The following is a 27079-nucleotide window of genomic DNA, read 5'->3' on the forward strand; positions in this document are numbered from 1 at the left end:
AGGAGGTTTTATTTTGTTCCTCTATATGCTAGGTTTGGAAGTCCTGATGTGCCTTTTCTCCCATGCTAATGAAGCATCTTATAAGAAAAAGAAGAAACTGAATGTATTAGATTTGCTGTGCAAGTTCTGTATTTCTTTGTAAACACAAAGGTCTATGCAATGCCAAGCTGAGCTGTCACAGCTTACAGCAGTTTGCATTTCATGAGTACTCGAAGGTGCTAAAAATGATTTCTAACAAAATGCAACTAAATGAAGTACTTGTTAAGCAGGAAAAAAGACAAAAAAAAAGCTACAAAGACATGATGTGGCTGCCACTGGGAAAATGTCAGGCACCTGCTTCTTGTAGAATATAGAGCATTACTTAACTCATTTAAAATCCAGAAAATTTTCCTTAGGAAAAAAATTTGCAGCAAACCGTTCAGGGGCTGGTGGATTTCTTTGTTTCTTAAGGATGGTAAAGATTTGTGCAGAGACATCAGCAAAGAGCAGCTTTCTGAGCTGTTCCCTGCCAATTGCTGACAAAGGCAGTCCTAATGAATCATTCTGAATTGTGATCATGTGCTACCAGCCCACAGTGAGCTGCCAAAGAGGAAGTGCAGCTTGTTTTCTTTCATTTTCTTGATTCCTATGCTGTAGGAAGATGAAAGGAGAAGGAGGAGGAGGCAACAGCGGCAGCCAAACTTAAATAATTCTGACGATTCCCGATATCAAATGGAGGCCCCTGAGTGGGACCCACTGAAAAATGACACCCTTCCGCCGACCCTGACGCCAGCTGTCCCTCCGTATGTGAAGCTGGGCCTGACCATTGTATACACTGTTTTTTATTCACTGCTTTTTGTGTTCATCTACGTCCAGCTCTGGCTGGTCCTTCACTACAGGCACAAGAGGTTCAGTTACCAAACTGTCTTTCTGTTTCTGTGCCTGTTTTGGGCCTCTCTTAGGACAGTGCTCTTTTCATTTTACTTCAAAGACTTTGTCACAGCAAATTCTCTCAGCCCCTTCATCTTCTGGCTTCTCTATTGCTTCCCAGTCTGCCTCCAGTTTTTCACCCTGACCCTGATGAATCTTTACTTCACACAGGTAAGCAACAGATATTTAGTTGATTAAATCTTACTGAATGGTAAAGCCTTATTATGTAAGCATCATGAGAAAAATGTAATTTACAAATGTACCTTGGCAATGCAAAAAGCAAATTTCAATTGGCTAGTTGGGTATTTTAACTTTTGGTCTATATGCAAGTGATCAGTGTTACAATGAAACCGGAGCCTGAAGTGATCACTGCGAGAATATCAATTAATAGGTCTACTGTCTATAAAACGTGTGTCACTTAATTCAAAGGTTGGAGAAAAAATGTATAGGAGAGCTTGGAATTTGGACACCCAAAATGTCATTCTATTATTATACCTTATTATTGTTATTAGACTTTAAAAACCTCCTGGCTTACCAGCCTTGATCTCTGTGTGCAGTCAGAATTGTAATGTCTGATTTTGCCAGCAACAGCTCCCTGGTCCCAGTTTTTCATAAGCTGGCTAACGTGTTTCTGAGTGAGATTTCTATTAAGTGTATAACAATTGAAACTGTTGATAGAGTCCTACTGTGGGCCCAAATTCCTGTAATGATCTGTATTACAAACAGCTTTGACTCTGGACCCCAATAAGTCTGAGTGCTGCGCAGAGATATACCCTCTATTTCAAGGACTCTCTGATGTAAAGGTAAATTAGCTGTATAGTGGCATAAAGGAAATAGTATCTCCATTTCAGGAAGAGGTCTTGAGAGTGTATCTGTGCCACGGACAGCTAAGAAGCCAGATGAGTTAAGCTGCACAGTGCTCCAGGTTGCTGAAGCTAGAATTTCTTGGAAATATTTATAGTGACCATGGGTATCTTGCACTCGACTGAAGGATGGGATATTGGCATGCTGAAACAAAGAAAGGCTGCTGGGCTTGCCTAAGATCTCACATGAAGCTTGCAGGAGGGCAGAGACTGGATTCTTTATCTCCTCAATCCCACTGTAGTGCCTGGAGCAGGATGCCAAGCCTGCACTCATGTGGCCCTGATCAAAGTCCACTTTCCCAGTGCAGGAGCAGTTGGTCAGGAGAGCATCAGCCAGCCCTGGAGCACACCAGGCAGTGCTCAGGATGCTTTGGGTGTTGTTGTGTGCCCCACTTGGAACCAGCTCGGTGCCTGGGGCTGGTGCTTGTGTAGTCCCCACAGTGTTTAACAGTGCTCTGTAGTGATGACAGGCCTTATCAATTCTGAACAGCCTGGCTGGAGACATCAGGCTGCATGCAAGGGCTGCTATCCCAGAGCTGGAAAAGCAGCAATGGTAAGCATGACAGCTTTAAGAAGATCACTTGAGTTGTAGAGGGTATTAAATACTTAGAACCACATACCCAGTTTTGTGCTTAGGTTTGCTTTTATGGATTCAATGTCTGAAACGCCTGCTAACTCACCCTGCTCCACTCCCCGGTACTTGAGATATATTAAGGGATTACAGGAACCTTTCATCTGCATACTACTCAAATCCAGCTCAGGCATGTGGTGACCCATGCTTTATCCCATAGCTATTGTGAGAGTCATTTGATAACTGTGCAGTTTTCCAGGGCCAAATGCCCATCAGTACACAGTCCATCCCATCACAGTTTTGGGACTAAGTCATAGCCTTAGGTCAGACTCTTCCCTCAGACACACATGGAGGGCTGCTGTGGAAGTCTGGAGGCAGAATGCAGCATCCTGGCTCTTGGCCAAGAGAAGCCCAGACTCAGGGGGCACAGCAGTCTGTGCAGTAGAGTGTCAGCACTCAGGAGGCTTAGTGCTGCAGGTAACATTCCTTTTGTCTAAGGAAGATCTGAAAAGACAGCACACAGAATGCACACATCTGTCCTTTTAACTTATTTTTAGCATTGTTGTCTGATAGTGTTCAGGAAGTACAAGTCAGTGGTTGGAAACAGAGGAAATGCTAAGGCTGTTGGTTCTGCCTTTGAGACAGAATTCCTGCTTTGTCATCCTGAGTCCTCATGATCTTCCCCTGAGCCCCTCTGAAAGAGAGCGGAATAGTTACCTGTCTTGAAGAGCTGCTGTGAGACTTTTGAAACAGTATTTGCAAGGGACTTTCAGAGGCTTGTGATATGTGTCATAATCTTTAAATATCTTGGGTTGCTGTAGACAGACATAAGATTAGTATTGTTGTTTGCTCTGGAGCTAGTTGCTGTCAGTGAAATTTAATCTCAAATATCTCCCCAGCCAAAATGAAAGTTAAAGAAATACCAGCATAGCCATTGTACAAATATATGACAGAATAAGTGCATATGTTTTTAATTCACTGTTATTAATTCTTTACTTCTAACCATTAAAAGGTGGTTAGGCTTGAAATTCAGCATCTTGTATTCAACGTGCATCTAGCTTTCCACAGGAGGCAAGCAAGAACTAGTGTGAAAGGGGTGGAGAGATAAAATTTTGTTTCCAGTAATGGCTTAAAACTTCACAGACCTGTTTAGAAACAACTTTTACCCTTTTATTTTCTAGAAGGCAGGCAAGAAGGGTCTGCAGCTGTGTCTCATTGCACCAAACCCCTGCTATTTCACTGGTGCTTAGCTAGAGGGGAAGAAGTGATTTGCATATAGCATAGGGACAGAGCACTGGAAGAGACCCTATGGGTCTCTGGAATTCATAGGTTTTTATTATCTGCTGTACAGCACCCACCATTTCTAAATGTGTCACTGCTAGGAAAATTTTTAAATGTAGATGTGAGAAGAAAAAAGTGATTTAAAAAATACTGCAAATCCTCCTGGCCAAACAAAAAACTCATTTGGCAAGTGCCTGGGGGCATTTTTCGGAATAAGAAGCACCTTTGAACTTGATGGAAAGTTAGCCACAACTGTTCTCTTTTTTAATAGGTATCCCAAAGCAATAGGGAATTTCAGCTGTGTTTTATGTGTAGCAAGACAAATAGGCCCTGATGATGTCAGCACAGCAGAGTTTTGTTCCCAGACTTGAGCATCAGCAGCTGCAGCAGCAGAAGCTCTAGTGTGTTGGGGCAGGTTGCTAAAGCAGGGGACCTATGAACGAAAGGGAAGTTATAATCAAAATAGTTTTGACTCAAAACAAGGGATCTTCGGATTAAGAGCCAAGTTCAGGGTCTTTTGATACAGTTTTAATGCCCTACTTAGGACAGAATAGAAAGGGCACTGCAGATAAGGTTTATAGAATATTAGTTCCTCTCAGAGATCCCATACTGGAGAAAATTAATGTGATCTCTAATGGAATAAGTAAGTGTATTAGAATTTATTAAGCCTGTGTCTGTATTCATTCCCTTCTAAAGAAAAATAATAGTGTGACCTACCCTCTCAGGAGAGTAGGCCCTCTGCCTACTTGGAATTCATGAAAATAAATCTCAAGTGAAGATGAGATTAGTAGAACTTTTTTAAAACAGTAGCACAACACCAGCAAGTAAATGCACTGTACCAAGCCGGAGCAGCTCCCCGATCCTGATCCACCACGTAGGGAGCCAAAATGCATCTCCACCTCCAGAGAACAAAAAATCCCATGGAGATATTTGCCTCACACATGCAGCTTCCAAGGGTTTATTTTGCTGCTTAATAACATATTTTCCACTTTAAAGTGAAAGAATTGGAGGATCCCACAGTGAGGGATCCCAGGATAATGAAGACAGTGAGGATTCCAGGATTTGGGTACTCTTTTATTTATGTCCTGCTTACCCAAATCTTCCCTGTCCCTAGCAAGGGGACACTGAGATGAATCCTCAGGCTTTACAGTTAGTGCTGTGGGCAAAAGAGTAAAGAGGCTCTGGGAAATAAAACAAGTTGCCTTTTTCAGTGCATGTGAGGGGTGGGCAGAGAAGGACTTGCTTCACTTTGTCCTGTTTGCTCAGACTTTGCAGTTCCCTGGGGAACAGAATACAAATGAAGCAGGAGGGAGGCTAGGATGGAGGGTTACAGACTCAAAGAACAAGGTCAGGGCCAAAGACCGTGAGCTATAAATTTCACTGAAAATCCCAGGCCTCCCTTGTGGCCCGGCACAGAAAACAGTTGGGTGGGCTCTAGGTTTTGTCATCAGGTTGGGAACTTCTCCAGGATCGAGGGAAAGTAGTGCTGAGCTAAAGAGCTGTGAAACAGTATGGGTGGAGAAGGCTGATAGGCAGATTTTACCTCTCCTTCCTCCTCCCTAACCATCTTCCCTTTTCTTTGGCATCAGGATGAGAAGCTTACCCTGCCTCCCAGGTAGTGCTGATAAAATCAGGAACTTTCAAATGAAGAGAAGTTGCACAGAGTAAGACAGTTCAGAGGAGAGCTGGCCATGCCTGGCAGGATGGGGTAAAAACAGCACAAGGCTTTCAGAAAGTTTATGTGTATTTCAGTGGAACCAGGGTACATGTTAGCTCTAGGAGGAGAATTAAGAAAATTTCTCATTCTCTAATTACTGAGGATAGCATTTCAAAAGTTCTCACCAGTGAGAGAACAGAGAAGGTTTTTTATTTAGGAGAATTTTTTTTAGCAGAAATTAATAAAACATATATTGTAAAGGTTATTATTAATTCGAAACAAGTTTTAGATGTATCTAGAGCTACACGGGAGTCTAACTACATATGGTAAAGCATCAGCAAACACGTTTGCTGTAAAATGTTGCCCTTAGTATTGTATCTACAGAAGACAGATTGCAGTTGCAGATTGGCTGGCTGTCAGCATCTGACATGAAGAATGAGGTCATTTGACTTAAAAAATAATTTGATAGGAAAGCTACACTTGAAAGTTTACTGTGGCTGTCAGCCCCAAAATCATCCCCATCCTTTTAGGACTATTTTTACCAATTCGTGGAAGACTGAGTATGGTAGTGAGTCATGTTGCCCATGTCTGTAGACCTTACAAACTGCATAGAATTTAGAGAGTAGAGGGAAAACTTTCCTATTTTGGGAAATCTGATCCAAATAAAAGAATGAACATGGAAGAAAGAGAGAAAGGGGAAGGTGGGCCTGGGACTGAAAGATACACAGCAGAAGAAAGGTAAATGTGCTGATGATGAGGTCGTAGCATATTTTCAGGTTTCAAAGGGAAGTTTGCATGGAGTGTGACAGAGGAAGAGAGGGACTGTGGTGAAAGGAACTGGGAAGAAAAAGTGCATGCTGTGTTTCTTACAGGGTTTTTGAAATGAGAAGTGGTAAATAAAGCTGAACTTCATTCCTGTGCAGAGGATCAGCTTGAGACATAGGCAAGCATTCACCACATATCTGGGGCTTTTTGGTAAGCTGATCTGTAGCTCCTGTAAAAGTGAATTGATCAGCTAGCACTGGAGTACAGCAGAGGGTTGTGCCAGTCATCACATCAGTGCAGCTAAATCAGAGCGTGGACATGAAAATTGTTCCATGGAGATTTTCTTTTTCTTTTGCTTTGGAAATATCTGACTTGGCTTTGACAGCTGTTTAATTGATACTTATAGAGCCAAAGTGGCTGCGGATTAGCTGGAACCCCCATCAGCTGAAACAGCCTGGCCCTGTGCCTGCTCTGCTGCCCAGCAGCTCTCCAGAGCTCTCTGCAGGCAAGCTGCTGATGGGTCCCATGCCATCCCCACTCCTGGGGCCTGGTAAAATGTCTCTAAGGTCAACTGTTTACATCAGCTCCTGCAATGGGAATTTTTGCTGGCTGTATGAAGAGGTTTTTGGAGTCCTTTTGAACTTCTGCAGTTTTATATGCCAGACATATACCTCAGGGGAGCGGAGGAGGGGGTGTGAGAATCTCATTTGAGGTTTCCAATCCTTTGGCAGAAACAGAGAGTCAAAACAGGATATTTCTCCTTCAAAGAACAAGCAGAAGGGGAAATACTTTTAAGACTAAAAGGTAACCCTTTAGACATAAGAAAATTAGCAAGGACCTTCACCACGTTTTCCATGTTCATCTTGGGCCTCTCTGAAAGATCTTTTTAAAAGGGCCTGCTCTCTGTTTGCTGTTTAGTCTATTCTTAGGAATAGTCTGGTTTGCTCTGGTTTGCTGGAAGACTTGCTTAGATGACTCAGATATTGACTGGAAGCTTTCTCAACACTGCTGTGAGGAGGGGCCACTGAGCAACCAGTCTCTTGAGCTAAGTGTCTGCTAAAAGCAAAAAGCTGCACCCACACATGTAAGGTATATTGAGATCAGCTTCTGACATCCTTACTCCCGCTGAATAACCCTTTATTCCATGACAATCCCATTGCTTCCAGCAGGGCTACTCATGAACTAAGCCCCATCAGTGTTTAAGCAAAGGTGGCAGAATCTGGCTGCCTGTGCTCCTGCCTAGCAGTGAATTGGTAAGAATTCTCCATGCCTTATACTGTAGCTTTCATTCTATAGAGCATCCTTTTTTTTTTTTTTTTTTTGGTACAATATTTCTTTTCTTTCTTAATGGTCATTTTGCTCTGAAAATTTCAGAATGTGTATCACCTGGGACAGGTTCACCAAATGTAGAATCACAGTAACAGCTGTTTTGGTGATCTTGAATCTTGAGATGCTGTTGGATCTGCAGCAGGAGCATCACATTTGGTTTTACCTAAGTTATCCATGGAGATTTTGCTGGGTAGTGGTCTTGGGTTGGTTTATGTGACAGGAGTGTTTTGTGACTTAATGGGAATGAGTAGATTGTTTCTGGGGAACCACTGGAGATGGTATTCAGGAACTTGACATTTTCTAGGTTTTGTGAACCCAGAAAAACTCATTGCCCACTGGAAATTGCTTGTCTTTTGGAGTTCTTTGCAGAGGCTCTGAACTCTTCTGTTCAGTGCAACTCCTGAGAGGTGTCAAAATTAACAGTACAATATGTGTAAGTGCTACTCACAATAGGTGAGGACTGTGGAATGGCCCTAGAGACAAGGATTACTTGTTTAGTTTCATTGAGGTCAGAAATCTGTTCCCTCTCTCCCTTCCAGAATAAGCAGGGTAGGCAATAAATCTTGTGCAAAAAGCATCTGGGAAGTGTCTTGAACCTCATCCCTTCTCTAAAAGTGACAGCTACTCTTTATGCACAGCAGAAATGCAGAACATTTGCAAGCCCCTTGTACCTTTCCTTTCAAAAACAAGTAAATAAATCAGCCTAAAACTTCTTCCTGAACTCCTGTGAGATTTCATGATCCAGGAATTTGGAGAATGAATCACAAAACTCTTCAATAAGGGATACTACCAGGGATATATTTGAAAAAATTGGTTATCTATTTGAAAACAGTATCAATGATTGCAGAGTATTTTTAGAGAGTTTTTCCACCCAAGTTTTCAATTTTATTCTCAGTTTGCTTAAAAACTCAGTGTTCTCTGCTGCTTCAGCTAGTGGTAAGCAGGCTGATGCATCACAAAAATAATTTCCATGTCAAGGCAGCTGTTTATGGTGAATAGGAGTTAAATGACAAGTTGTTCCAGGAGCTCTGGAACAAGTAGAGCCTGATTTTCTCCAGATCTGTGTCTCATGATTGACTCTCAGTTGTTCCCATAACTGCAGAATTTCTTACAATATTTTGCTGTGCAGACTCTCTAATATCAGGTGACGTGTAGAATCACTGTGTAGGCTTCTCCTCACAGAGGACATATATTAGATACATTTATAGAGTTCCTTATTTCTTTTGAGTCATTGACTTTTAGAAGGGTGATAAAGGATCATGTCTTTGATACTTCAGGCATTTTCCCATCAGTTTTCTGAAGTATTTTAAGATTAGTAGAGGACAGATAAAGAGATTGAGAGGCAGACACATGTCTACAGACACATTGTGATCATGTAAGTCCCGTTTCCCTGGGAAAGCATAATAATCATAGCAAATATTATGCAAACTTTACTAAAGGGCATGCAAAACCAAGTTAAATGGATAAGATAGCACAATTTGAGGAGAAAATGATTAGGAAACAACCCAGAATAAGTCATATGTCATGGGGTTTTTATACTACTAGTAACCAGTGTGCTTTGGTGTTGGTTTAAATGAACATTTGTAAACTGAGTTTGTTTGGAAACCATGCTAGCTTATAAAAAAACAGTGATACTGTCACGTAATTTTTAAATAAATAAGATATAAAATATGGCAATGTATTTTTGTATAATTTCTGATGGTGGTTAAACACCTGTGACTGATGGCACCTAGATACATTACAGAAAACTTGTCAGTATTTTATCTTTTCTGTTACAGCAAACTAACTTCTGGGCCTGAGCTGTCTCTCTGTAAAAGCACATATTGTTGTATAGTGAAGAGACAGCAGAAGCAAAATAATACCTCAGAGTAAAACAATGATTTTGGCTCTCGATGACATTTTTTGGCAATGTATGATGAATGTAAATGTATATATCTAATTTCAGGCCAGGGTGCTATGATGGGCTCTTCATGGGAACATTGGGCCTGACGTGAGCTGGTCTATGTAAGAGACATGTACTGTTAGGTCATGTAAGAGCCTATAATAATTTCCCTCTATGATTATGCTGACATTGATCCTCTTGTTAATACTGGTTTAAAGGACCTTACTCCTAAACCAGAGTATGTGAATATAATAGTGTAGAAATTTCTATACAAGTGCATCTGATCACCTGCTGAGGGGTTCTACTTTGTTAAGAGCTTGCCTGCCGTGGGTAAGCAATCCATGCAAATTTGTTATGTAATGAAACCTGTCATGACGTTTCTTGTGACCTGTGAGACAGAACTGCTGTAAATCACAGTGTCTTTCTTTGCTGACGTGTATTCTATACTTGATGCAATATTTTTTGTTTTGCAGGTGATTTTCAAAGCTAAGTCAAAATATTCCCCAGAGCTACTGAAATACAGGTAAGAACTATGCAAATATTCAATGTGGTAAAGAAGAGCAGCCCTGTTGTTTGAGAAACATCTTTTCTGATTTGTGGCACTCATGCCTCAGCTATTCATATTTGTATACCAATGTTTTAGGATGATGGTTCTGAAGCCACCTTCTTCCCATGATTTTTAGGAGGAGACTGTGTCCTTTCCCAACACAAGGTTAATTTTTAGACAGTCACATATTTCAAAGGCAAATATTTCAAACGCAAGCAGAAAACACCCACTCTGGGGATTTGTTTACTGGTACAAGTGTACTTGTATCACTAGGTAAATTCAGATCCAGTGCTGAAGAAGCAGAGTGATGTTTTGGGTTTTTTGACAGGAATGAGTGGGAGTGGGTATGTTTTAACCTGTGAAGTCAGAGTAATTAAAGTCTTAAAAGTTTTGGGAAGATGACAGACGAGTTGTGAAGGGAAAGAGCTAGGGAGAATGGATTCAATTTGATGATGCATTTGGGAGTTTATAGGTAATCTCCCCTGACTCCATAGAGTTGAGGTTATGGTAGATTTGCATTTAGGTGGAGAGATTCATTTGGCATCTTGTTGAGGAGAAGAAGCTGTCAGGATGTACTTGAAAGAACCCCAAAGGGCAGTAATGTCCAGAAAGCTCAGGAAGAGCTCAATAAATTAATGTTTGTTGTGGCAGCACTTAAAAGTCTCAGTTGGGCAATGCTGTTTAGAAGGAGGGCAGAGAGAGAGAGAGGTTGTCTCCATTCTAAAGAAAGAATTTACAACATGAATTCCGGATAGGAAAACAGAATAATTTTAAACTGAAACCTGACTTGTTACTTGCTGGCTGCTAGGAGAGCATAGTACTGTATCAACAGGGCAAATGTTATCACTGTCCTTGCCCTAGGAAATTTGTTAGACTTCTGGGTTTTCACACAGCTTGTGGAGCAATCATCTGGACCAAGTGCTTTGGGAACCTTGTTTGGTATAATGGCAGAACAGTGAGAGCAGGCTTGAGGTGGGCTGTGCTTGGGCTGGTGAGGGCATGGGAAACGTGGGGTGTGATGGCTGACTCAGGAATGGGGACTCCAGGCTGAACTGCAGCTTTGAACCCACCTTTTGCACTCTGGTTCCTGTGGGCAGAAAATCCCAGAGTCTGGACTGGCAGACAAGCAGAGCACACCCCAGGCAGGTCCCCCCAGTGCGGGCGTGCCCGCCCCTGATGGGGCACGTGGGCAAGAGAAACAAAGAGCATCGCTTTGCACGGAGCTTGGGCTGCAGGTCGGGGTGGCGTAGGACTGTCTGTGGACTGGTTCCTGCATGGCTTTAGAGGTGAGAGGTAGAAGCTTTGAACCTCAGCTGTTACTGATGTTTGTGGCAAGGCTTTATTCCTGAAAACTGCTTGAAAATGTCTTTGTTGAAGCGTAGGGAACTTGTGATATTTAGTCAATGCCTATGAAGTCACAACCTGCACATAGCTCTTGGGGCATTTGTGTTGCTAAGTACTAATGTACTGTGGCTAGAATTATTCATGCACAGACTGCTCTCCTCACAACAGCTACATGTCTGCCCTGACTCTTCCCTACTGGATTTCTAATACAAATCACTCTTGGATCTGGCCTAGCATTTTCTTTCTTGTTCAGCTCTGTTGGTAAGGGTGTTCAGTTGTATTTTGTTTTCACATCTAGATCTCGGCATGAGTGTGGTTAGTCTGTCTAAAAGAGCTATATTAATAAAGCTGACCTCATTTCCTATCTTACACAGGGCAATTGAAGTGGTGTAATATGTGCACACCCACAGATGAAGTTCTGAATCTTAATTGTAACAAGCTAGTGGGAGAACACAGACTCACAGAGCGGTTTGTGTTTGAAAGGACCTTTAAAGATCATCTAGTCCAACCCACATCCCATGGGCAGGGAGGGACATCTTTCATTAGATCAGGTGGCTCAGATCCTGAAGGAGAGATGGATGATGGAAAGATGCAAGGTCTATGGATGGATCTGTAATCTGCACTTACTGAATCTGATTTTTCTTCATTACTGAATGTCCACTTTTTTATTTTTCCCCCCATTTTCTTTAATAAGTGTCAGACCTTATTACCTGGTATTGTCATTTTTGCAGTAGATAATGGCAACATAAATGGGGCAACTGAGAGGTAGGACTGAGGTCTATGCATTGACACAGTCTCAGAAATCAGAATCATTTCAGACACCAAAAAAAAAAAAGAAAACAAGTTGATAAAATTCTATCAGGGATCCAGATTCTTAAGCAAACTACTCAGCACAGCCTTCACCATATTAGTAAAAGAGGTCAAGGGGAAGCCTGTGCAAGCTGAATTTCATATTTAAACCATCCTTCTGCCTGTATCCCTGGGCTTGGGGATTTCTTACTGTCACCAGGTTTGGATGACGCTTGCTGTGCTATGTGTGCATGTCTTGTTACCCGCAAGTCTCAGACACTGCATGGTTTTAGAGGAAACCACATACAAAATGCAGTAGTTTCAAATAGATTTTGTTAAACAAGGCAAAGTTCACTGCATTTATCTGAGGTTTTATTTTCAGCTCAAAGAAAAACTTGTGGGTGCATTCAGCGTGACACAAAAAGAACAGAACACCCTGGCATGTGTCTTCCCCAGCCAAACCAGATTACACGCAGCTCCTTTAAAGCCTAGTCCTAAAGTGGGGATTAGGCACAATAGGCTTTTGAACTTTCACTTGCACTTTCACTGGTGCAATCTGGAAGCACCACTCCTGCCCAGCTTTTCTGCTTTCTATAAAACTCCATATGCCTCTTCATGCCTTGCAGGTGCCCTTGTAGTTGAGTTGTAAAGATACTTTCTGCCTTTTATCTGCTGACACCCTAAAACTTCCCCTAGAGAGACAGCCTGCTTGTCCATCAATGCTCATCCATAAGCTCAGCAACAATGCATCTTTTGTCAAATCAGGCAGCCATTTCCACGGCCACGTCATGTTAATAAGGGGGCTGGAAGATCATTATGTGAAGAGCTGCACAACTGACTGGCCACAACAGCTCACCCTGGCACATATGGGAGTGTGTGGGCACGAGAGCGTGACAGCGCTTTTCTTATTTTTTGCTAAAGTCTGCAAAGGAGGAGCCTGGCCCGGAAGCCTCAGCCTTGCTGCTTGCAAGCCAGCTTGATGCTGCATGCCAGCATGCAGGCTGTGCTGCAGCAGGAGGTCCTTCGGGCTGAGGTGGGCAAAAGGAGAGCATGCACTTACTGTCCCACATGTAAGAGTGTGCCTTTCCTCATAAGCCCCCACAAGGGGACCAGAGATGGGACTTTGGAAGGGGAAGGAAAGGAAGACATGTGACCACTATTTAAAGATTTTTGAGATACTAATAAAAGCTCTAAATGTACCACCACTACAGAGGAAACCATGTGAGAGAGGAGCTTCAGGACTGCAATGCTTCCAGCATTAGACTATGAGGTTTAAAGGAACTACCTCCGGCTGCTTATCCTAAAAACAGAGCCCTGCCCTGGAAAGTTAAGAATGAGCACAATCTTCCTGCTGAGAGGGAATTTCCGTGCCTGGCAAGGAAAAAACAGCATCCTTGCTCACTGCCAGATATAGCTGGAAAGAAGGGCATTGATTCACAAGCTTTTAGGCTTTCAGTTCTCCCTGTAACACACTAAAGTATCTCAAAGATATATCTCCTCCTTTCTTGCCCTCTGAAAAGAAGCCAGCTGTGCTTCAGCTTTGTAGCTGCATTGATGCTAACGCAAAAGAATATGAATGTGTGAAAGGAAAAGATCCCCACTGGGTAAAGTATTATTAAACAATGAGAACTGGATTCCTTGGGGACAGTCTGTGTGTTTGTTGTCAGCTAAATTCAAAGTTCCCAACAGGCATGAAAAGCTGTGGCCAAAACCTCTTGTTCAGTGACTGCAGATTATGAATCTTATCAGTAAGTTCATGATCATTGCCTTGGTCAACAATGACGATGAACTAAGCAAATACCTGAAATGGAAACATGCTTTTTGGGGTTTTTTAAATGGAAAGCCCCAGAGTTCTGTGTAGGCATAAAGAGGAACTAGAAGGTGTTTTCCTTGATTATGTAGTATGCTTATATTGCAGGCATCAGTGATGGGTAGGTTGGAAAAAAACCAGATGGATAAAACCAGTCCTGTTCCTGGGCTTCTGTCTGTCACATTTTGGCTCCAGGTCTTCTGCTGTGGTTGTGTAAACAAACCTTTTTCCTGGCCTAGATGGCAAGATGCCAACCCAGAATCAATATGCATAGTTAAATTTCTTGATGTTTTTTTCAAGAGGTTGACCATGACTAAATTGTTTAGGAAAAGAGACAGAGATGGATGTTAGGGAACCAGTAACCTGGAGATTTTTCCTGCTGTTAGACACTTCCCTAATTTGATATGAAATCTGACGGCAAACATTAGCACTCAGTGTAGTAAAACCAGGGTCAAAACCAGTCCATTCCAGGCAATTCAGCCTTTGGAGAGGTTTCCTCTGGCAGTGAGTAGGCAGAGGGTTTTTGCTGTATATGAAGTGCATGGTCTAAGAAGGTACATGTGTATTTTAAATAGTGTTCAAGAACTGTGCTGTTGTATTTCTGCTGCAGTCTTCCATGTTTGCTGCTTGATATTAGTTTCTTTACTTACAGCTTGTCGTGCAACTGTAAAAACAGGTTTGAAATGAGCTACTTTAATCTCTCCAGCAATCTGGAGCACTTTGATTTTGGCTCAGGCAGCTGGTTACTCTGTCAGCTGTGGCAGCCCAGCACGGGCGGATTGCATTTCTCAGAGTTCAACTTCCATCTCATGACTGACACTTGCTGAACAATGTTGCTAAAACTGTTTTCTTCTCACTCTCCCAGGTTGCCCCTCTACCTGGCTTCTCTTTTCATAAGTCTCCTCTTCCTCTTGGTGAATTTAACATGTGCAGTATTGGTGAGGACACAGAACTCAGAGAGAAAAATCATTGTCTCTGTCCGGGTGGCAATTAATGACACATTGTTTGTGCTGTGCGCTGTTTCACTCTCCATCTGCCTGTATAAGATCTCCAAGATGTCTTTAGCCAACATTTACTTGGAGTCCAAGGTAAGGTACATTTTCAGTTCTTTTCAAGTACCTTCTGAGATACAAGGGCAGTGCAAGGCAAAACCACAAAGCCTGGGAGCTGGAGGCCTTAAACCTCACAGCCTGCACCTGGCTGGCAATCCTGTTCAATACATGAATTAAATACTAAATGGTAGCAAGGGAGCTTTTGGTTAAAACCAGTGATCTCAAATATGTATTTTTGAGGCAGATTTTGCAGAACTTTTTGGCTGGGGTTTCTCACAGCTCTTTTTCAAGCAGACACTGCTTTTTCTGGGTCCCTTGTCTGAAGATCGTTTCAGTACTGCTACATGGAAGTGGCCAACACTTCAAAATCCTTCAGCTTGTCAAATCATTGACTAAGTTAACTGTTTAAGGTAGCAGTATGCTGAAGATGAACCAGACAGAGAAATATGAATCTCCCTTTTAAAATTTGCATATTCTTATATATATTCCTACAGATAATGAGAATGTGTTTTAAAAGACTTAATACATTGTAACTTAGTCAGCTGGGGGAAAAGGGGTGAAAAGTTTTTCCTATTACTCTACAGGATGTTCTTTAAAGAAATATTGTTAGGTTTATAGCTTTGGACACATTCAGTGGTCAAGGAGCTGGGTGGCATCACATAAGCATGCAGTGTTTATTATAAAATCAGTGAAGATGTTTTGTATCTATAAATAATGAAACAAGGCTTTCAAAAGTCCTTGCATTTGCAGAAGACAGTTAAATCTTAAATTATGAGTTTAACCAATAACCCATTGCCATTACCACAACAAATCCTTTAAAAATCTGAGGTTCAGCTGCTATTTAGAAAACCTTATCATAAAATTCCATTTACTTAGTCAGATGAAATAAGTACACTTCCTGTTTAATCAAATCTGGCCACACTGCACAACAGCTAAAAGTTCAGGGCTGAATAGAAGATTTAAAAACACAGCTTAGTTTTGTTTCTTTCAAAGCCTGTCATTTGCTGACCAAAGGGCACTGGCAATGGATTATTTTTATTAGTAGGAAAAGTTTTTCTTGTGATGTAAATCACAGGAGCATAAATCTCTGTAACAAAGCAGTATTAACCTAAGGGAGGCTTTGGTTCTGTTTCTGTTTGGTTTTGGTTTTGTTCTGTTTGCTCCTCCTGCAGGAAACTCAGTCTTCTTTACTTCAAGCTATTTCACAAAACCCCAAGAATCTCCAACATTACTGCAGACAGGGAAGGACAGAACACTCAGCTGATGAAAGTTTGGGTGTGGAAGTGAGAGTTAAAGAGCACTTTGCTCCTCCTTTCTGCTGACCTGAAATGGGAGTTTCTCTGAGGACTTCCAGTAGGGTTTGACTGCACATACTTTAGGGATTCAGATGACTGAAATTGGCAGTGAATAAAACATCCTGGTTTTATCTGCTACTCTTATGCCAAAAAACTAGCTAGAGAAGAAAAATCCATTCTCTGCAGTGATATGACAGAAATAGCGTTGGAGATAATGCATGCTCTGTCGTGCGTGTAGGTAGGCATCAGTACTGGCAGCCTTTTATTTGCATCTCCCATTTGCTGGCATACATCTTGTGACCACATGTGAAAACATTCATCTCTATGACCTGGCATGGGGAACCATCCTGGTACTCTGTGCCAGGGCTGTGACAGCACCAAGGAGGTACACAGCCCTGCCCTTAGGTGCTGACTTGGGCCAGTTCTGTGCTGGCTAAATGCATCATGTGGTGGGACACACAACTAGCTTGGGGCTCCCTTTCTTTCCTGCAGGGGCCTGTGACTGAGAAATGATTCCTCTGGATTTACTTTCACTGCTGCCCTCTCCCTTCACTGAGTCACTAAGTATATTAGACTGGAAGTAAACCAGGAGAGTTTTATCCCCTTTTTTGTATTTGGTAGAATGGAAGTCTGTTAAATCTCCACACATTTAACTATTAACTATTAAAGAATGACAGCTATGTAAGGAAATCTAGACAGGGAAATACCAACCCCGTTCTGCTCTCTGCTTCTGCTATCTGCAATCTGTAAATGTCACTGAGCTGGGATATGGTATGTGCCAGTCAGCAGCTTCTCTCTGCTCCCTCTCCCTTGGTTTCCATGACAGCATCACTGACTTGTTAGTATCGAAGGAGAACAGAGAAGTGCCTAGCAAACATTTCCTCTTTAAAGCCTTTCCTGCTTGCTGGTATTGCCACAGCTTTTGCCACTGCCTGCTATGGCTTCAGTTCCTGAGTATCTGTAGTCTCTTGGCTCACTCCTGACATGGTTGCAGGTTATGGCCTGGGGAATGGTGGTGTTTGCAGGCTGTTATAAGCTGGAATTCAGAGACTTTGACTGCACTGGGTATTTTTGGAGCCTGGCTGTTCACTGAACCAATGTTATTTTGCTGGGAAAACAGGCAAGGTCATTTTGCGCAGGCTTTTTTAAACACTCCCTGAGCTGCTCTTAACTTATGCTCACCGGGGAGTGCAGAGGAGCTGGGTCAACAAAGCTGCAGGGTCAATATCCAACAGCGTGGGTGAGCAGCACTGGAGCCCTGGTAGTCTCCTGAAGTCCAGGAACTCAGGACATGGTGGCTTGGTGACTTCCCCTGATACTCCTTTAGCCCTTCTGCTATGTCTGCTCTGCCTGCCACAGTGCTTTGAACCTCTGCCCCTCAGCTGCAAACCTGGAAGCAGAGTGTGTGAGCAGAGGGAATAGGATGCAGACTTTCCAGTCTCCTCCACCGGTTTAAAAGATCCTGTGACAGGGAGGAGCAAATTCTCTCTTGGCCTCCCTCTCTCACATAGATGAAAGGAATACATCATCCTGGTGTGGGTCTCTGCCAGGAGAGGCAGAGGGCAGGGCTAGAGAAGCAAATGACTGCAAGGCAACTTCCTCTAAATGCACACAGCACTTTAACTCATCTTTCCTCCTTTGGCTGTCAAAGCATTACTTCAGAGCCAACTACAAAGAATTTACTTTGAGCTTCTTTCAAAGCCAGTCCCATTTTTGTACATCTGCCTTCCTCTGTGATCAGACTCACACAGATCCCTGTAGCCGTGGCTCCTGGATCCTTCCTTCCTTCCTGCTGCGACTCCTGTGCTGGTGTCTCAGCCCCTGACAGTGACCCTCCCCACTTGACACAGTGGTCAGGCACTTACTCCTCTCACTGGATCAGGCTCTTTCCCTGGCTCTGTCCAGTTTTCTCTCTAGGGCTCAGGAACTGTTGCAATTTCACACTTGTAGTCCCATTCCTGCCCTTGTGCCCAAGCTGCCACTCAGACTGCCCTGCCATGGTCACTCTGCCCATAGGCTGTGCTTCCACTTTGTCTGCTCTGTGTTGACATTAGCTAAGGCAGGATGTTCTGTTCCTGCCTGTGCTGTGTGTAACTGCTGACTGCTATGACCTGCTCTGTACTTATGAAATTGGTGCAGAGCAAGCAGTTGTAAAAAGATGCAAGGTTGCATCATGCTAGCCAGCACCTGACACAGGATGCTCTGTAGCTAATGCAGTGCTGAAGGCTGCATCCTGTCATGCCACCTCATACTGAGTGTGGGTCTTATGTGTTTTCATTGCTCTGAAAATAGCACTTGTTCAATAAAATGCAAAAATTAGTCACAGCCCATCTTGGTAAGGGCTGGAACTGCTAATGTTGCCTGGAAACCACTGTACTGATAAAATGCAGGATTATACAGAGAATCAGATATATTGGCCAAAGAAGGAAAGACAAAAAAGTCAATCGCATGAGACAGAGTAGCATGACAGCTCTCGAAGTCCATGCAAAGAAATGTTGTTCTCAACTTCCCTTATGAATAACAACCTGTGCTTAAATCTCTTCCAGGGCTCATCTGTCTGTCAGGTGACAAGTATAGGAGTGACTGTTATACTGCTTTATACCTCACGAGCCTGCTACAACTTGTTCATCTTATCGTTTTCTCAAACCAAGAAAGTCAACTCTTTTGATTATGATTGGTACAACGTGTCAGATCAGGCAAGTATGAAAATACTGGTTAATGAGAAAACCTCATTCTCTACCTGATGATTGACTTCCTAAATGCTATCACAAGAGGAATAAATATATTCAAACCTTATTATTTTTTTTTTATTCAATACACTAAGATTGTTTTGCTCCAGGAATACAAATTTGTGATAGTTTTGGTGTGAGGATACAGATGCCAGTTCTGTGCTAAAAGAAAGAAGTAACCACTAGACAAATAATTTTTTAAAAATGGATCTTTTTTTAACCTCGATTTTATTGTCAAAAGAAAGAGCACCTTTTATTAAAACAGACAGGTGTTTTGTCCATTATAAAGAATGTATTGTACTTAGACAAGCAGAAAACCAGTACTTGATTCCACTGAAATGCTCAGCTCTAAGACATCATAACATCTTCCACTGCCATCTAGAGCTGTGAGGTTATTTACTTTGATTCTGGCATTAGCATGATAATCTCTGTACTTTGAGGATAAGGCTACAACTCTTCCCAACCTGTAAGTGCAAGTGACAATTTACATTGAAAAATAACAGTAATAAAACACTAAAGGAAATAGCAGGGGATTCTTTGTTGAATTTTATTGGATTTCAGCACTCAGTTCCTTTCTCTCCTTTGAAAAATGTGGTTAGGTCCCAGTATTTTTCCAGCTCTTTCAAGGCTAGGCAAAATGGCAGGCCTGGGTCTGGATCACGAGTATCTTTTGTTCGGCCTTAAAATCCCATGTCTCCCCTGCAATCAGCAAGCACCTGCAGACCCGAAGCAGTGTTCCCAGTCATGCAAGGACCTTGCATTGCCAGGGTGGCCAAGCAAACCTGCAGCTGTTAACAAATTTCCTTTGAGCAGTAAGTAAAACTGTAATTAAGAAGTAGGTATAGAGTAGGATAGGATTGTCCAGAGGACCTTGTTATGAGTTAGTTGAGTAGGGTCTGTCAAGGGACCTCTTATCAACCCTACTGCAGTGCACAGAAGAGGAGTGCAGATGTTGCCAGTGGAATTAGAACACAGGTTTAGGCAGAAGGGCATTAGGCTCTGACTTGCCTCCTGAATCAAACATTTTCCCTCTTGTTGAGCCCCGAAGAGCTGCTGGTGCTTCTGCTGACCCCTTGCAGGGGACAATTCTTGTTCTGACTCCTACAGCCTGGACTAACAGGGGCCGGTATGGCCAGACTGCTTGCTCCTGTTTGCCCTCTGGAGGCAGAGGTTGTTCACTGGGAGTTCACTGGAATGCTTTTTAGACCTTGGGTTACTACTACATTTTTTGTACATCTATTCTGGCTTGTGACATTAGGGTTGCACGGGTTTTGGGGTAAGTTATTTGAACTATATGTAAAGGGCCTAGAACTAAGGAGTGGGTACTCAATTTGGTACCAGAATCAAAAGTCACTTTTTAAATTACAGCCCACTAAATGTACTCATGTATTGCCTCAGGTCACTGGTCAGAAACACCCTTTTCTCTTCTGTACAAAACACAGGAAAGGACAGGATTTGCCCTCTGTAGCTATGGGAAATGGTGGAAATCTAGAGAGAAGATCACAGCTAATGCTGCAGTGACAGTGGGATTATTCAACCTTAGATTGTGCACCAATTTGAACAGATCTGTAAAAAAAGCAATGACCTTGACCATTGATTGTTCCTTTACAATTAGTCCCAGCAGGAAAAGGACTGAAAACTAGTTTCTCATTGTCTGAATTTGATCATTTCATCAAGTAATTGCTTGCCAGGCTTTTAAGTTGGGAAGACCGTTGCATTAAACTGATATTGCTGAAGGAAAGATAGCAGAGGAGGAAAGGGAAGTCATGTACCCAAGACAGCATATTGATTTTTTAGTAGGCCTTTAATCATTAGCCACGTTTATCTGGCTCTACTGAATGGAATTTCTGGCATTGTCTCCTGCACCTTTAAATGAACTGCCATCTTTATTTTTAAACACTTTTCTCTTTTACTTTTCAACAGGCAGATCTGAAATGTCAGCTGGGAGATGCAGGTTACATAGTGTTTGGAGTGATCCTTTTCATCTGGGAGCTCTTGCCTACTTCCTTGGTTGTGTATTTCTTCCGTGTCCGAAACCCTACAAAAGATCTAGTAAGTGGAATTTGTTAGTGTAACATCCAGGCAGGTCTGAAGGGCTCAGCTGCTGAGGGATCTTTTGCTTCTTTATATTCTGACTTCTCTTTTTCCATGTGTCCTTGGCAGAATAAAAGCAACCGAAACTTCCCACTTCTTTATGCTAACTCCTCATGAAAGAAACTCATCAGGTTTATTCAGAAGGAAGGCCAGGTGTTTCTCAGGCAGTTTACCTTAAAAATCAGGAACTTTCCTAAATGTAGGGACTACTTCCCTTTGAGATAATGTAGCACTTTATTGGAGTCAGAGGAAAACGTATTTGTTACCCAAACTTGGTACCTTTCATCACAGAGCAGTGAAAATGGTGGTGTGCTAAATGTTCCATGGGATTATGAAATAATAGATTGAATTCTTTCAGCCCTGTACCCACTGAATTTTTCCAGGTCAAAGACCAGTGGCCATAATAACCACTTGCTGACTTGTTTGCTATTTCAGAAGACCAGAGATTAAGGTGTGAGTTGTAAGAATAATTCCCTGTAAGGGTCCTTAATAACTAGATAGTTAATAGATGGACAAGCATCTTTTTATAGCTGTAGGCAATATCTCCAGGTTAGCTGGTTGACAGGCACACAGAGAATACCAGCTCTCACTAGGATTACTGAGGTAATGTCTCTGTTTCTGTAGGCCAAATGAAACCAAAGCTAATATTCCTCAAAAGGGATGTGAATGGTAAATGCACAAGTAAGAGAAGCAAATAATAGAATAACTTTCTAGACAAGGTGATGGGTTTTATCCTCATATGCACATTTCAGAGACAATGATAAAGCCTAGATGAACAAGGAAGTAATACCTGATGTTGCACCCCATGGATCCCAGTGTCTGTGATCAAAAATATCTCAACCTCACTCCTGCCTAGGAGTTAACATGGACAACTGCAAAGAGAAGAAATGTTTTTAAATACAGGCCAGAGGTCCTGCTCTTCTAAAAAGTGACCACAGAAAGATCTCATTCCATTTAAAGTGAGTTTAGAAAGCTAGACCTGGTGGCCAAGTTTGGATAGTGTGTGAGATTCACAGAGAATGAAAATAAGGGAAGTAGTCTTTCAAAAAGCTGATCCCATGACGACTTGGAATCCTAATCAAACAAGAGCTCAAATGGAGTCAGACAGGCAGTATTCTCTCACAAGAGCAGTGCAGTAAAACAATGTTTTTGCATTGTGATTTGCAGAAAGCCTTAAATATCCATAATGACACAGTTCCGAAGAGGCAATCAGTGATATCACTTCTTTTATGGATACCTTTTTTAGGGTAAACATTTTTTGTCACATGGGTTAGGTCATATATAGATTTCTTTTCTAACATAGGACAAATATTAAGAGGAAGACCGGAAATAAGTAGAACCGAACAAAAAATGAAGAGACTGTAGCAAGAGAACACTGAACTTCAGTGTGAGGTTGCCACAAGAGGGAGACCAAGGGCCGCATGATTTTAGGCGAATGCATTCTGTAGGCTGCTACTTGGCCAGAAAGCATGGGGTTAGAATTAAAGCAAACCCTCCTTTAGGTAAAAAAAATCTTAACAACAAGTCTGGTAAAGTAAAAGTCAAAAATATTCTTTATTTATTATTTTTAATAAACAATCCTGAGAAATAATGCTTTGGTTACTTGCTTCATTTGGGACTTCAGAAACAAAAAGTTTGAGTAGAGGGAGCCCTGCATTCAGCATTGCTCAAATATGAATCTCCTTTCCACAGATGAGCTGGAACGAGCTGTCAGTTGGCTCTGGTGCTGACAGAGGGTTACTGCAGCATATGGCCCTTTGCCTTGCCATGCCTTTAACCAGAAAAATGTTGGAAATGAGGGCATGACAGAGATGCACTTAATCTTCATTTCATCTTTGTCAAAGTCATTTAACATATAATATAAAGGTGGAGATTAAACTGCTCTCCTACTTAAGGCCAGAGAGAAGATGTCATTCTGGCTTATCCACAGGCACACAGAACCCCTGTTCCCTGGGGATGGGAGCAGTGGATCAGTGCATGAGGCTCAGCAGTGTCTTAGATGTCTCTCTGCACTGTTTCTGGAATCAAACTGACTTCTTGAATCTTGTATGTTTTCTTGTATGATTCACAGGGAAATAAAGTGAAAACACTCTCTAAATGAAAGATTTACATGTACACCCCTTTCCCTGTTTTATCAAAGGACTTGACCTCAGAATTTGACCCTCACAGCACTACAGGGTAGATACTGAAATTGCTCAGTGAGGGCCTAAGGAACTTTTCAGATGTGGTTTCACTAAGCAGGGTGCCAAGCTTCAACATGATCAGTTCCTGTGCGAAGGGAGGTAAGGCACCAGGAGGGAGCATTACCAATGTGGGACATAAAAATCGAATCTCTTCAGGCATTTCATGTTCCTTTCAGCTCCTTGGCTGCTTCCTAGTGCTCACTTCAAGTCAGCTGGCTAAAAGCATGAAGCCTCCTGGATGGACAGGAATTCAGCAGAATGATTGAATGCAGACTGGGAAGGTGGTTTCAGGAATGGGTCATGTCTTAGCTAAGAAATAAGGATAAGGAAAAGCTGTTGAGATCGGTAGACTATCACTGTGCTGGTAGAGATGAACAGTAAATGTAAAATTATTTCAGTTGTCTTCAGCAAATGCAAAATTGTATGTTTTATTTTGGAAACCATGAGGTAAGTTGGCAGCAACTCCTAGAAGTCAGGCACCAAGCAGTTGATAAACAGCTTTTGATATCTGTTGCAAATACTGACTGAGGTTTCCCTTCCCCCAGGCCAATGCAGGAATGGTCCCAAGCCATGGCTTCAGTCCCAGATCTTACTTCTTTGACAACCCCCGCAGATACGACAGTGATGATGATCTAGCCTGGAATATTGCACCACAGGGGGCACAGGGCAGGTGAGATACAAGAGTGAACCACTTGCTTCCCAAACAGAAACTGGAGAAGGAACTCTGACACACCACAAAAGACGGATGTGAATTGTCTAGCTGCAATTGCTGCATAAATCCCAGCAGGATGAGGGGAAGTGGAAGTGGAAAGGCAGCACTGAGTGACTGTGGGGATCTGAGGGCCCCACAGAGACTACAAAGACACAAAATTGAAAATGGGTACATAATTTAAGAACTGTAACAACGTGCTGCTCTTTGAAAAACTCGGGTCAGAACTTTGGTTGCATGTATCACCCTCTGCTTCTTCCAAGAGTGGCTTCAGAAGTGCCACTTCTACTCATTCAAGTGTGTGAGCAAGGCTGCCTAGAGCAAGAGCAGTCTTGCTGTTCAGGGAGAGAAGGGAAAAGCTGGACAGCACAGGCAGCAGGTGTTGATGGTTGTAGCGAGAAGCCTCTCAACTTAGGTTGCCCTGTAACATGGCTAAATGTCTTGAAGGTGAAATGAAAAGGAGCATCTGCTTTCCCAGCTGTTGAAAGCTCAGGAAAATCCACTGAACTGCTGAAACACAACCCAGAACTGGCACAAAAATACTGTTTTCTCTGCACAGCTGTGAGGTTTAGGTAAGGATTCCTGTGCAGGAATGAGCAGTTCACACAAAAAACAATAGCACCCAATTCAGAGCAGGAAAGGCACCGACAGGACTCTATCCTGCCCTGAAAGGAGTCTCAGTCGTGTTATTCCTTTGTTGCTCCTGCAGCTACACTATGGCGCGAATAGATTTGTGTAACCACTCATCTTAAAATGCTGGCTAAATCGCCAGCCATAGTTAACATACCCAGATCTAGTTCTTGTCACACTCAGGTGAGACTGCATACTTACTGTCTACTGAGCCGTGGTCTGGGCTCACAAAGTTGCACACTCACTCTTTACGGTTATCAGTCATCCTATTCCTACATTAATTAATTTTTCACATAGTAACTAAGCCCACGGAGGATGCTGGAGGTGGTTTGTGCCAGCCTGGTATCCATCCTAGAGCCAGAGGCACCCTCCCTGCCACACTGAGCCATCAGGGAACCAGCCACACTAGTAACACACACAGAGCTCCCAGTGGAAACTAAACCAGCCACATGCATGTGTCACACTGCTCATGGGAGAAAAGACAGCATGCCAGAGCTGCAAACCACGTCCTGGCCTCTGGGACACAGACATAGGAAGATTTCTGACAGGCCCTTGCAGTGCCAGGACTTGGCAGGGATGAGCAGCACTACTTCTGGGATTTTCAAACACCTTCTGGAACAGCAAATCAGAAAGGGGAGGGTCTTTAGCGAACCAAGAGAATCAGGAAAGAGATAATGAACACTTGGGCCAAAATAATTGACAGATCAGAAAAATAAATAGCTGCCTGAGCACCTGTTTGGGGTTATTTTATTTTTGCACTTCAGCATGAGAACTACCTCTGCATGATTGCCTTTTCCCCATGTTCTCTAACCAGGCATCTACAGAACCAATCTGCCAGTCACTAATTCTTCTATTTTCTTTTTAAGTTTCTCTCCAGACTACTACGACTGGAGCCATCAGAACAACAGCTTCATGGCTTACATAGGATCCCTCCAACAAGAGCCAGCACCGGACACAGACCGGCCAAGCCCTATTTAACTTCAATCAACTCTACAGCATTCTAGGACATTCCAATATTAAAACCAATGTTCTGAAAAACAAAGCTTAGCAACTTTTCTTCACCTTTTGGTTTTTAGAAATTTTCCTATGCACACATAAATGAAGAACCTTGCCATGAGCTTTTCATAGTTCAAGGAGAAGTATAAGCTAATGATTTAAACTTTGAAGACTGTTCCAATTAATACCTTGTTCTAAGTCATGGTATTTTGGCTTTGAATAGAGTTGTTAGAAGGTATAATTTAATCATTTTTATGCTCATTTTAAAAGAGCAAATTTCATGAAGTGAAATGGCATAATTATTTTCTAAGTATTTTTATTTTTACACTGTGTATAAAGTTAGAAATACATTATTATGATCAATATACTGTAAACACATGAATAGATTTTTCAAATGCATGACAGTTGCAATTTTTACATGCACATAAAAGCCTGTAAGGAAAAAAATATCAACCCAATTAAATACTGTCTTTTCAAGTTATTGCTATGTTCTCAGAGCACAATTTACTCTTTGGATATCACTGCTTACTCAGTAATAGTTGGAGGCTAGAAGCTATCTGTACCCTGTATTCTTCTAAGAAAGTAAGAAAATTGTGTCTTCTCAGCTTTAGGGACACTCTCAGAAGAGTGGAGATGGGCATCTCCTCCAACTGGAGCATTGTGAACTGCAAAACAAGCTGAAAATTTGTATGCTTGAAAAATTAAAGTTCTGCAATCATGTCCACCAATCAGATCCATATATATTATATAGAATAAGTCAAATACCTCACCAGGGACAGGGATACAGACAACAGTACAGACTTGTTTATTTATTTATTGAGAACCTGGGAATTGCAGTGTGGGAATAGAACAAGAGCCAGGAATGCAAAAAGCAGAAAAACCTCAAGTGTGCCCTTCTGCATTACAAGAAAGCCAGCAAAGCCGTGCTTCAGCCTTGTATCTTCAGGGATAAATGTAGTGAGTTGTGGGGGAAAATAGTGGATAAATACCATTCCAGGATGTGACATTGGAGAGAGCAAGCCTAAAAGTAATTATTACTAATTAAGGCAAACAGGAACCCTGACTCTACTTCAGGTCTTTTTATTATGCCCAGTGCTCAACAGTGAAGAACTCTGCGTCTTTCTCCTTACCTATGTGAAACAAATACTGTAACTCAATCCACATTTCCCTAGGAGAAAAACATACTACTTTCAGTAATCTTTACTTCTATAAATGTATTCTGTTTTGTGCTGTACTACAGCATCCCTGGGTGGTGGATAGGCTTCATGTTTTCCTCAGGCTCGACTTCAGGAAGTACAAGTAGTCAAGAATTCTTGTGTATATTTCACAGAGAATATACAGGGTAAGAAAAGAAGGGATGGGGAGTAGATGTGATCAGATCTGCCTGAAAGCCAAAGGCAGAGCCATGCCATACTCCCACACCGAGTCTTTCACAGGGTCTTTGGGTTTTGGGGTCTTTGTGAACATGAGCCTTGCCTCCAGCAGAAGTAAACTATTTGCCCTCCCAAAGCTTACATTGCCTTCTTCACATACATTCACTGAAGAAAAAAAGCCAATTAAACTGTCAGTCAGATTAAAAGAAGGGCCACAGGGGTGGGAGAAGAACTGAAATTTTATCAAACCCTTTGGAGTTCTACAATCACG

The 27079-nt window shown here is 42.2% G+C and overlaps 1 protein-coding gene across 1 annotated transcript; it reads left to right on the plus strand.

Annotated features, from left to right (window-relative positions):
* Window positions 1-576: 576 nt before the first annotated feature.
* On the plus strand, window positions 577-25916 carry GPR137B (G protein-coupled receptor 137B). Its single transcript, XM_042025294.1, has 7 exons — window positions 577-1080; window positions 9731-9780; window positions 14613-14835; window positions 18641-18790; window positions 20747-20875; window positions 23646-23770; window positions 25306-25916. Exons 1-7 carry the CDS (start codon window positions 712-714, stop codon window positions 25415-25417), a joined length of 1158 nt encoding a protein of 385 aa, XP_041881228.1. The 5' UTR covers window positions 577-711; the 3' UTR covers window positions 25418-25916.
* The last annotated feature ends 1163 nt before the right edge of the window (window positions 25917-27079 follow it).

The sequence above is a fragment of the Corvus kubaryi genome, unplaced genomic scaffold (assembly GCF_017639235.1).
Source record: "Corvus kubaryi isolate FWS band 111438036 unplaced genomic scaffold, C.kubaryi_AGA036_p1.0 37266, whole genome shotgun sequence".
Classification (NCBI taxonomy): Eukaryota; Metazoa; Chordata; class Aves; order Passeriformes; family Corvidae; genus Corvus; species Corvus kubaryi.